This window comes from Rhinolophus ferrumequinum, chromosome 12 (genome assembly GCF_004115265.2).
Source record: "Rhinolophus ferrumequinum isolate MPI-CBG mRhiFer1 chromosome 12, mRhiFer1_v1.p, whole genome shotgun sequence".
NCBI classification, from domain to species: Eukaryota; Metazoa; Chordata; class Mammalia; order Chiroptera; family Rhinolophidae; genus Rhinolophus; species Rhinolophus ferrumequinum.
Window position 1 is genome coordinate 1,809,717 of NC_046295.1, and position 12,621 is coordinate 1,822,337.

At 37.7% G+C, this 12,621-nt stretch overlaps 1 protein-coding gene across 1 annotated transcript in view; it reads right to left on the minus strand.

The window, feature by feature from the left end:
* LOC117031552 (contactin-associated protein-like 3) overlaps nt 1–12,621 on the minus strand; it is a 195,914-nt gene that overhangs the window by 13,420 nt on the left and 169,873 nt on the right. Inside the window, exons 19-21 of the mRNA XM_033122038.1 lie at nt 12,158–12,388; nt 10,822–10,955; nt 9,963–10,050 (exon numbers count right to left, since the gene is read on the minus strand). Of these exons, the coding sequence (XP_032977929.1) occupies nt 9,963–10,050; nt 10,822–10,955; nt 12,158–12,388 (453 nt within the window). The remainder of the gene's footprint in view (nt 1–9,962; nt 10,051–10,821; nt 10,956–12,157; nt 12,389–12,621) is intronic.

The following is a 12,621-nucleotide window of genomic DNA, read 5'->3' on the forward strand; positions in this document are numbered from 1 at the left end:
TTAATTCCTAGTGTGTGTGTGTGTGTCTTTATTCAAATCTCCTTGAGTTTCATCCTAGTTGTTCTATCTTCTTCAATACTGTTGTTTCCTCGAAAATAAGATCTAACCAGGAAATAACCCTAGCATGATTTTTCAGGATGCTCATAATATAAAATAAGCCCTACCGTATCTCCCCGAAAATGAGACCGGGTCTTACATTAATTTTTGCTCCAAAAGATGCATTAGGGCTTATTTCATATTACGAGCATCCTGAAAAATCATGCTACGGCTTATTTTATGGTTAGGTCTTATTTTCGGGGAAACCCAATAGGTCTAATTTGATGTGGGGAATTTTGTTTTTTCTTCTTTCTCCCCACCCCATGCTTGCTTTTAGATTCTCTTCGGGATGGCCGTATCTACTTACTTATCGGTCTGCTTATTGGGGCGCCATGGTTGGAGATCTTACATCATATACAGGTCCTGACAATGTGGACAGTGCAGCTTCTCTGCCCATGTCAGCAGTGGACCTGCGGGAAGACTGTCTGAACCCAAAGTGTAGGGAGAGGTCTCTCACTGTCACCCTTGCCCTGATGGTGGTAAAAGAGATGTGGCCCAATGATGATGATAACCCAGCTCCTCCTCGGATCTGAAAGGAGCAGCAAGGATGGGCACAGCCACACTAAGCCGTGCTGACCTACCTCTTGGAGGTCCCAAGTTCTCTGCAGGCCAAGCTTTCCTCAGAATCCACAAGCATCACACTGCACCCTGGCTCTACTCGGCTATTCTCCAGCCCAAGGGCAAATCCCCACCCTCGTTGTGTCATTCATACCTTCCCAACCCCTCCTACCTGGCCCAACAGCTCCGATTCAGGGGCACATGCAGATCGAATTGGGAGTGGAGCAAGTATTATGGTATAAGCTGCCATTGCCCGACCCAGGTCCACACAAAGTCAGCATCAGAATTAACAGTTGTGCTTAGAAAGACATTGAGTGCAAATCTATCTTCCTTATTAGCTGACTCCTGGAATTCCATCACTAAGGTTCCTTCTTTCAGCTCAAATGTTTTCTTCCCTTTTAAAATGTAAAGAAAGAAACTTTAGGAGAATAGTTGGTATGTTACTGGAAATTTACACGTGGCGGTGAAAACATTTGATCAATTCCAGCTTGAGACCACAGGTATATTAAAAGAGGAAGTAACAACATTCCAGTCAGTTTCATACTCAGGAGAGGAAAGGAAGGTGGTTTGAGTATGGCCATGAAACAACATAATGTTTAGTAAAGACTGGGCTAAAAACCAAGGATACACTTCACTTCCACTGCAATTTTGAGTAGAACCCCTAAATCATTTTAGATAAAAAATCAGTTTTTTCCTCTTCAAAATGTCTATGATAAGAAATCTTGACAGCACAATCAAATTTCCAACCATTTAGGACATAAACATTCTCAATTATTTCAGATGTTGGGGAGAATTGACCTTAAAATATAGCAGCAAGTTGTGTAGGTGAGATTTTTGCTTTTGTGAGGAGTGGGTGTTGTAGCAAAAGGCCTAGCATGAAAAGGAAGTGCCAAAGAACAGTGGGCAGTGCTTCTGAAATGCACTGGCAGTGAGCACCAGAGCAGGAGGAACAGGAGGCGGAGTGTTTCCAAGGTGTGCTGAGGCTCTCAGTGCACCCAAATTCGGGAAACACAGCGAATGCTTGCGGAATAGCAAGAAGCAGTGAAAAGCATCAGAAAAGGTAAACAGGTGGGTAAATCTGAAGTGAATACTGACTGCGTAAAACAACAGCAGTACTAATATCTTGTGGAAAAAATGACATCTGAAAGTAAAATGCGAGGTGTCATCAAACATGGTGAATGATTAAATTAAAAAAAATTTTCAGTAAAAGACACATTGCCATTAATCCTCCTCAAAATATTCCCCCTCGCTTTGAACACACTAATCCCATCGTTCTTGCCACTTTCTGAAGAAGTTCTGGAAGTCCTCTTTTGCGAGTGTCTTTAGTTGCACTGTCTTGGCTGCCTCCATGTCCTGAATCATTTTGATTTTGGGGAAGAGCCAGAAGTCGCACGGTGCCAGATCCGATGACTAAGGTGGGTGAGGACACACCGTTATATTTTTATTTGACAGAAATTGCCATATACCAGAAGCTATGTGTGACACGGAGCATTGTCATGATGGAGGATGATTTACGGCACCCTTTAAAACACACCTTCTCTCAACCATAGCTCACATCCGATTGACTACATTGAACAAGTTGAAACTTGTCACACACTGTTACTAAGGTTTGATGTGCTGCCTCCCATATTGAAGATCCCTGCCTTTCTGTTGGATGGCACTCGGCAGCAGAGTTCACGGTATTTTGTGATCACAATGGAAAAGCCTCCAAGTCACACATCACTTCTGGTATTTAGCAATTTCTGTCAAATAAAAACATTAGTGTGTCCTCATCCACCTTATTCACTGGATCTGGCACTGTGCAATTTCTGGCTCTTCCCCAAAGTCAAAATGATTCAGGACATGGAGGCAGCCATGACAGCTCAACTAAAGACACAAAAGAGGACTTCCAGAACTGCTTCAGAAAGTGGCAAGAAGTGTGTTCAAAGTGACAGGGAGTGTTTTGAGGGGGGTTAACAACAATGTGTCTATTACTGTAATAATTTTTGAAATTTAAATCTTCACTGTATTGTTTGATCACACCTTGTACATGACAACAATGGCAAAAAGTGTGGGAGAAGAAATAAAATGGAAATAAAATGTTTTCAGGTTCCTACATAGTTTGGGAAGTGTAAATTAAAAGTAGTATGTAATAAGTGAAGGTTGCATAATGTAATCTTAGAAGTAACTGATAAAAAATAATATAAGGAGGTACAATTATAAAAGGAATACCGGGTATGGACAGCCCAAACTGGAAACACCCAGCTGCGTGTCAACATGAGAATAAACCAACTGTGGTATATTCGTGCAATAAAAGCGGACACAACAAAGAAAACAAATGAACCACTGTTACATTCAACAGCATGGACAACTGTTAAAAATATTTTGATGAATGAAAGCAGCTAGACTGAATTATCGACCTGCTATTTATTTTGGAGTTGATAAAACAGAGTGAATTTCATTTATTCTAAATAAATGACAATTAGAAAATACTAGACAGATCTTTTCAGCCTGTCTTTTTTACAATTTAGGGGTAGAGGGACCTGATTTTTAGAATCAGAAAGAAGTGAATTATTCCCTGTTCCCTGCCACCCCTTCCCATCACACCAAAGTATCTCCAGCACTTGGACTAATACGTGGGAAGAAATCAGAGATGAGATCTGACACCAGGCCCCTTTAACCAGCACTGCCAGCAGGTATTTACTGGAAGAATAGTCTTCAGTAAATAATATCAACTCTTCCTGCAATGACATGTGAACAGTCTCTGCCACCTTTCACATGGCAAGGCAATATTGTCAGAATCCAACACGTTTGCTGCTCCTAGCACATTAGCTCTTTTCAAAATTGTGACAAGGCTTGTCCAGCCTCCTCTTGATATGCCCTCATTCCATCTCAGTGGTCCTGAACCCTGGGCCCTTCTGGTTCTCCTCTCTCTCTTCCATCAAATCCTATTTTTTAATAAACTCATTCACACTTTAGAATAAATGTCAGATAATGGCTCATTGATCCAACTCTCCCAAGTGCATGTGAAAAAAAGGCATCATCAAAAGAAATAAGTCTGTATTGGATTTTTTTCTTATTATTGAGATATAAGTCACATACCATAAAATGCACCTTCTTAAAGTGTACAATTCAGTGGGGTTTTAGTATATTCACAAAGTTGTAAAACAATTACCAGTATCTAATTGCAGAATATTTTTATCACTCCAACACAAACTGTACACATAGTGGTCACTCTCCACTCCTACCTCCCTTACCCCTATACCCAACACCTGGCGAATCTAAACTACTTTCTATTTCTGTGGACTTGCCTATTCTGGACTCTTCATATAAAGCAATCATACAGTATGTGGCCTTTTGTGTTATTATTTCATTTAGCACAATTTTTTCAAGGTTCATCCATATTGTAGCACATATCAGTATTTCATTACTTTTTTAGGCTAATACTCCATTATATACCACTTTATCTATTCTTTAGTTGATGGACACTGGGGTTATTCCCACTTTTTGGTTATTATGAATAATATTTCTATGAAGATTTATGTATACTTTTTGTATGTGGACATATACTTTCAAATTCCTTGGGTATATACCTGGGAGTGGAATTGCTGGGTCACATGGTAATTCTATGCTTCACATTTTAAGGAACTGCCAAACTTTTTCTACAGTGGTTGCACTGCTTTCATTCATCAAAATATTTTTAACATCTGTCCATGCTGTTTTATATTCCCCAGCAGTGCACAAGAATTTCAATTTCTCCACGTCCTTAACAACACTTGTTACTGTCTTTCTGATTATAGCCATCCTGTTACCTGTGTAATGGTGTCTTGTAGTTTTGATTTGCATTTCCTTGATGACTAATTTTGAGCATCTTTCATTTTGGCCATTTGTATATCCTCTTTGAAGAAATTCAGATGCTTTGGCCATTTTTAAATTGGGTTACCTTTTTGTTGTTTAATTTTAAGGGTTCTTGATGCATTCTGTACAAAATTTCCTTATCGGATTTATGCTTTGCAAATATTTTTCCTTGTGTCGGTTGTCTTTTCAAAAGTTTTTAATTTTGATGAGGCCCAGTTTATCTATCTTTTTCTTTCTTTCTTTGTGCTTTTGAAGAACCATTATTTAACGGATGGCTTTTGAAAATTTTTATATAAAACTGTTGCCTAATCCAAGGTCACAAAGACTTAACAACTATGTTTTGCTCAAAGAGTTTTATACTTTTAGCTCCTATATTTAGGTCTATCATCATTTTGAGTTAAGTTTTATACATCATGTTAGGTAGGGGTCCAATATCACTTTTTAACTTGTGGATATTCATCCAGCTCCAGCACCATTTGTTGAAAAGACTATTCTTTCTTCATTGAATGGTCCTGGCATTCATGTCAAAAATCAACTGACCATACATATATAGTTTTATTTCTTGATTCTCAAGTCTATTCCATTGATCATTATCTGTGTCCCCACGCCAATGCTACACAGTTTTGATTACTATGGCTTTGTACTAAATTTTGAAGTCAGGAAGGGTGAGACCTCTACCTTCATTCTTCTTTTCAAGACTGTATGGTTATTTGGAGCATCCTGCATTTCCATATTGATTTTAGGATCAACTTGTCAATTTCTGCAAAAAAGCCTACTTGGATTTTGACAGGAATTGCACTGAATCTGTACATCAACTTGGAAAATATTGCTATCTTAGCAATATTACGTTTTTCAATCAGTGAACATGAATGTCTTTCCATTTATGTAAGTCTTCCATAATTCCAACGTTCTGTAGTTTATTTAAGATTTTTATTAAAAATATAGCTAACATACAACATAATATCAGTTTCAGGTGTACACCATAGTTAGTCAACATTTATATACCTAAACAAGTGATCATCGTAAGTCCAGCAACCATCTGACACTGTACCACGCTATCACAATATTATTGATTATATTCCCCATGCTGTACATTACATCCCCATGGCTTATTTGTTGTTTTGTAGTTGTTAGTATACATTTGCACTTTTTCTGCTAAAGTTATTCCTAAGTATGTTATTCTTTTTGATGCTATTGTAAATGGAATTTCATTTCATTTCATTTTTGTGTTTTTCATTGCTAGTGTACGGAAATGCATTTTTGTATATTGATCTTGTATCTTTGCCAAACCTGTTTATTAACTCTAACAGCATTTTTCATGGATTCCTTACAAGATCATATCCTCTAGTAATAGCGATAATTTTACTTCTTCCGTTTTAGTCTGGATAGTTTTTACTGTATTGCTTGCTTAATAGCCCTGGTGCAAACCTGCACTACAATCCTGAACAAAAGTGACGTGAGTGGACATCATCATCTCGTTCCTGATCTCAGGTGGGAAGACTTGCATTTTTCTACCATTAAGTGTGACGTTAGCTGTGGTTTTTTTGTAGATGTCCTTTTTCATGTGCGGAAGTTCCCTTCATTCCTAGTTTGTTCAGTGTTTTTATTATGAAAATGTGTTGGATTTTTTCAAATGCCTTTTCTGTGTCTATTGAGGTAATCCTGTGGTTTTTGCCTTTACAGTGGTATCTCGGTTTTCGAACACAATCCGTTCTGGAAGACCTTCCAAGTTCTGAAACGTTGGAAAACAGCAGACAGCGAGGCCTCAGGATCTTGCACTCAGCAGAAGCCATGTGACATGTTCGACTTCCGAGGCATGTTCGAAAACGGAAGCATTCACCTCCGGGTTTATGGCGTTCGCAAACCGAGATGTTCGTCAACGGAGACGTTGGAAAACCGAGGTACCACTGTATTCTATTAATATGGTATATTACATTGATTAATTTTTATATGTTGAACGAACCTTAAATTCCCGGGATAAATCTTGATTAGTCATGCTGTATAATAATTTTATGTTATTGGATTAGACTTGCTGATATTTTGTTGAGGATTTTTGCTTCTATATACATATTCCTGTAATTGTACAAACTCTTCGTGTCTTTCTGCTCTGTAACTTTTCTTCTAAATGAGACAAATTCATAGGCAGAGCATAGAAAGATTAAGATGTCACATAAGGCAATGGCATTTTTAATACTGAAACTCATGCAGACCTCAGTAGGTAATTTCCACAAATTATTTATTACCTAATTCTCAAGTTCCACTTGAACATATAATCCTTCAGGAGATTTCCTTTCCTCACACAGAAAATTGACCTATTAAGGTTTGTCTGCATGACCATGTTGATTTGAACTATATACAGCTCATTGTATTCTCCCCTAGGAGGAGGTAGAAAGACACATCTTTAGTCTGCAGGGGGAGGTAGAAAGACACATCTTTAGTCTGCACACTTCAAAACAGATTTTTGTTTTGCTTTGGTATTTTGGGTTTTAAACAAATTTCTAATGCGCACAAAAAAAACAAAGTCAATAGAATATCAATTATACAAAAGCTTTTAGAGAACTAAAACCTAGCAAAAATGCTCGGGCACCTTACTGGGTTATATTTTAAAGCTCTCATACTTTAAGACTATAGGCCTTATCAGAGTCAAAGCTAGATAGAAAATTAGAAATCTTAAGATTTATAATTAAGGTAAGAATATACTGACATTATCTCATGCTGACTGGGAAAGCTTAACCTGTTGGTCATCATTAATAAGACCATTGAAGAATGGGAGGAGCAGTGTGCTCATGAGAAGACAATGCTAAGCCACTTTTCCAAAGCACATTAGAGTAAGTATGAATAATGACTGACGAGTTACAAACATTCTATTGTTTATATTCCCTATTACATTGCAAGTGCGGTGGAGGCAGGTACAGTATGTGTTTTGCTGCTAGGCATTTGAAATGTCCAATGAAGTGTAAGTACTATTAGGGACCACCATTTTTTGAATGAATGGATAACTAGATGAGTCAAAATAGCTAGTAAGTACTGATTAACTTGCCATAGCTGGGGACAATTCTCTTTGGAAAATTAATGGCTCCTTTCTTAGCCAATCTGTTGGTCTATTTTACTACAAATTAATGAAAGGCAGTTCAGCTGATACTCTCCAAATATGAACACAACACTAGTCTTCTTGTACAATTGATCTGGAAGTAGTAGTGGAATTAGTACAGAAGCCATCTTAAAATAAAGTTATGCAAAACATGAAAAGTTTTATTAGCCTTTGATCAAGATGAATACCTCTAGGTACAGATGAAATGAATATTAATAATTTTATTAGACTAAATTGCTTCAGGCTCTAAACTTCATTGCTGAATTTCAACTTTAATTGTAGCCTGAGAGAGAGGCTTTTGAATATATCAGTCTTGAAAAAAACATTAACATCTTGAATTCCGCGCTATTGTCCTCCATATATTAACTTGTAGGACAATAAAATTTACATAATTAAATTATTATTCTACTTTTTTATTAATATGATCCCTTTCATATAACGAAGTCTATTTCTTATATCAGTTTCCATTATGTATTGCATATTTCTTTATAGATAATATATTTGAAGCTCAATTGTCTTTAAAAATAGTCCTTTGTCAACTTCCCACTTCCTGATGGTAACTTCCTACCTTGTGTCACAGACATTTATGAACATGCCTCCTCTCTCTTTCCTGTTAGACGGGCATCGAGGTCAGGAAGTTGTGTGTGTGTGTCTGTAGTATTTATTGACCATATCTGTCCTCATAGCTGAGAAGAGAGTACACACAGACATCTGTTCTGGCAACCAAGGAGAGATCAGCTTGCTGGGAGAGAGAACCATTATTCCACTCACGCACACCCTCCACAGAAGCACACAACTCTCAGGCTTGCACACCCGAGATGATCAACTACTCATTTTGCTCAACCCAGGATAGAAACTATCAGCCAGGGCAGAGAGTAGAGCTCAACATCAGATGAAAGAGGGAGCGAATTCTTCTTCACTTGGATGTTATGAACAATTATAATATAGTTCAGTTGTCAGCCAACGATGGTCTCCATCCACTGTTCTCTAAAACTCACCTTGGTCTGTGAAGTTTTAGGAATCTCATAACCTTCTCTATCTAAATGTATACTGTTCTCCTCATAGGTAAAAGTTGGGGGAGCAGTTTCTTTCAATTGTCTTTGTGGTTTTCTATACTGTGCCACTGTTTTAAATAGAATTTAAACAGCAAAGAATTCTGCACCCTCCTAATGGCTTCATTTGTATCTCAAACAGCAGATGACCACTTGAGACCTTTCCCTTAGGATGAACCATGTAAATGTTACCCATTTGTTTTTACCACCCACAGAGCACCCTGGGGGAGCACTAGGATTTGTAAAATTTCCTCTGTTGAAAAACACGAAGTCCTAGTTTTATTGTTCATCATCTGTTTGAAAGATGTGATCGGTTTAGTAGTTACTATGCTTCTCTTTGAACATCCATTCATGTGCCTTCTCTAACATTCTCAAGTTGGCATATCTATATCTATTGATATATATTTATATATATGATAGAAGAAATGTGTGTGTGTATATATGACAGAATGTGTGTGTGTGTGTGTGTGTGTGTGTGTGTATGTATATATATGATAGAAGAAATGACCAAAAGAATCAATGTATAGATGGCTGAATTGGTAATAAAGATTCCATCCATTATTTAGGGGTAAATAGAGCAGATGAGTGTCAAGTACCAGAGCAGGAATAATAAATATGCCACATGATGATTTCCCCCTAAATAACATTTAAATATCAATGAAATGTGTAGTTTATATATGATCACAAAGAAAAGAAATAACTCCCAAATTTTTATTTCAATTAATTCCTAGTGACAAGGGGAAAAATAAAGGCATAAAGAATTTGATGCCTAAATTGTAAAGTATGTTTTTACTTTGTTGCTTGTATGGAGAATGACTGGCAGCCATAAAGAATGTTTGGGTGACATTTAGGGCATGACTTTACAAGAGCAGCTCAGAGCAAGACCACATCCCACCTCAGTCCAGGCCACATCCCAAAGCTGATTCATTTGCTTAAAGAAAATAGTGTCTTTATCTTTAAGATGCAAATCTAAGTTTTATCAGTAAGTAATTTCTGCATTTGACCCGATTAATATATAATTGATATCTTCTTTGATTTCCTCTTTTCTGAATTATTAGAGAAACGCCAAGTTTCATTATGAGTGATTGCCAAGTGAGAGGGTCAGCATGGAGGCATTTTTCAAGGATGGCTCGCGCTCCGTAGACAGGCAGCACTTACTCATGGTTACATGTCCACTCAGATAAGAGGACAGCTTCTGCCGGGACTGCCACTCACTGGGAAACCAGGAGTATGACAGGGAGCTGCTTTCAGCATGATGAATGCTTCCTGGTCTGCAACCTAACACTTCCCATTCATGTCACGTGGGAAACACTGTTTCTGCCACTTACCTAAAATCGTCCCCAATGTAAGGGATTTGACAGCATTGAATTCTGTCCCCGATGACAGGATGACTTCTCTCCTTGCATTCTGGTTAACCTATTAAATGTCCCACAAGAAGCAAATATCAAAATGGCAAACAATTTTGATGATGAGGGGATGGGAATCAGATAGGGACCAAAAAAAAAAAGATAAAAATAACCCATATGTTCCTGCTATCACAAAGGTTAAAGGAGAAAACTTTTTATAAACAATTTTTATAACATCTCAAATTCCCCTCCACCTATCCTTTTCCCTCAGATTGGTAAAATCCACAAAGAGATGCAATATGTTATTTTAAACCTTACAGCTTTGACTTATTTCAAAAGGTAACCTGTAACAGGAGCAGAAAATTTTACTATTCGTATAGATTCACTATATTAAAGGTTATATTTTAAAAGCCAGGACAATGCATCATTTAAATACTCTGATGTTTTTAAAATGTATTCCCACTTTAAGCAAGATCTTGTCTTTCTCCTGTACTTAAATTTCTGTAACATTTGTTCTTTTGTAATCCAATGGGAATTATCACTATGATAATCTAGACAGCACTTCCCTACCAAGTAAAATACCAATGAGCACAGCTAGGTATTTTAAATGGTCACAAACTAATAATAACTTTGATGGTCTCTTGCTAAACACACAAACATTGCTAAATAGAACAAAACATCTGACTACATTTTCTGTCCTAGCAGGACTTAGGAAAGGACAGGGCCAAATGTATATCTCTTTTGTGAGGATTTATTATTAAATTTCTGTGTGAGGTCTTACATTCTGATCTGAGCAGCACAATTTTGATTCCTGTCCCTGTTGCTGAACTCAGGCCCTTACCTCTACAGAGACCACTGCCGCTTCTCTGTCAATTGTCACCTGGTGAAGCTGCCCATCAGCCAGGCTTTTGACACCAAAGTTGAAAACATCAGGTTCTTGGCGTCTGTCTAATTTATACCTGATCTGCAAACTTCCTAAAGAAGAGAAATAACATGTTTAACTAAAATAGACTTCTGTAAAAACTGTCCATGCAGCTTCCAACACACATTTTATTTCTATTACTTAATGCAATTTGAATCTATTGAGCATTTATTTGAGTGTACCAAGAGTCACTTTTCCTGTAATAGTGATTATTTATGTACTATTCCAGGGCCAAATTCAGGATCCAATTACACTACTTTAAAATTCAAGACCAGAGGGTCTTCTTTTCAAAGTTCTTCCATTTCCTTAACTAAAGGAAAAAGTCTAAGCTAAGCATATGGAAACTCCAAGCTAGGTTGTAAGTTAACTCATGTGGTATTCATATTATTAAATGGTAAAACCTCAAGCAATATTGCATTAACATTGTTTCTATAAGCATAACTTCTAATGTGACATTTCAATGCATTTTAATGTATTGCTGACATTTGTATAATCAAATTTTTTTTTTACACAACCATAATTTTTCCCTAATATTATGCCATAATCAAAAAACGGAGAAAAGAGTGATTTTGCCACAATATCCAAATCTCCCAATCTACACACAGCTCCCCTTCACAGGTGTGCCCTCTACCCTCCAACTCTGTAACAGAGTCAGTGGACTCAAAGACTGGAAAGCTTTTCCAGAAGTAAGTTTCTATCCTCACTGTCCATGAGGAAGCTTAAAGTTTGGTTTTGTTCTGCAATTGGAAAAGGCTTAGAAAGTCCCAGTGGCCACGGATTGGGTGAATCTCATTCCACTTTCCTGTGTATATAAATATGACACGAATGACTTCTCATTCACTGATGAAGAAACAACAACCTAATGCATATGGATTCTGGCTTTTAGATGGCTTAATGTACTTCTTTACTTCACTTAGGAAGAGGAAATATCTTCCATGTATAAAATGAGGTAATATATTTCAGAATGAACTGCAAGACTAATTCATGTACAGAAGACCTTTCAGCAGTAACAAGAAGCATAGCTGCAAATCAAATACATAAAATGATCAACCTTTTATGGGAGAAAAGCATCTTAATTTAATCATTGAAACGTTAACTTTAGTGGTAAAATTTGGGGTTATAAAGAAAGCAAAAGCACCCAAATAACATGAGGGTGTGCACTTGTTTCCTGGTTTGTAGCTTAGCACCGAAAGGGCCCCCTCATGATGGTCCTAAGTATTGAAGTCATTCTTGTTTCTACACTAAGGACACTCACCATTGGGGGCAAGGATGACAGACAGGTACTCCTCCTGGAAGGAGCTCACGTAGAGCAGTAAGCTGGGCGTCCCTGTCGTCCGGAAGCTCAGTGTGGCCGTTTCCCTGGTCAGTGTCAACTCCTCAGAAAAAAAGGCCACAAAGGAGCTGGAGTTCTTACTGAAGGTGTAGTTGTAATGTTCTTGAAAATTGTAGGTAACTGATGAGCCACTTCCAAAATACGCAGAAATTTCTGGAATGACACCCATTTTTGTTTGTTAGTATGGATGATAAGGGGCCACATACTAAACCTGACAAGCTCAGGGGATGCCTGCAAGGCAGGCCCTATAATCTCAGAGACTGAAACTAACCACATCGGATGGTGTGAACATAAAAATTCCTAACTAAAAGCGGATCATGGCTGGGAGTCACGTCCTTGGCCTGTAGCTTCCTTGAGAAAGGTGCATCTTTACCTTAAGTGAGCCT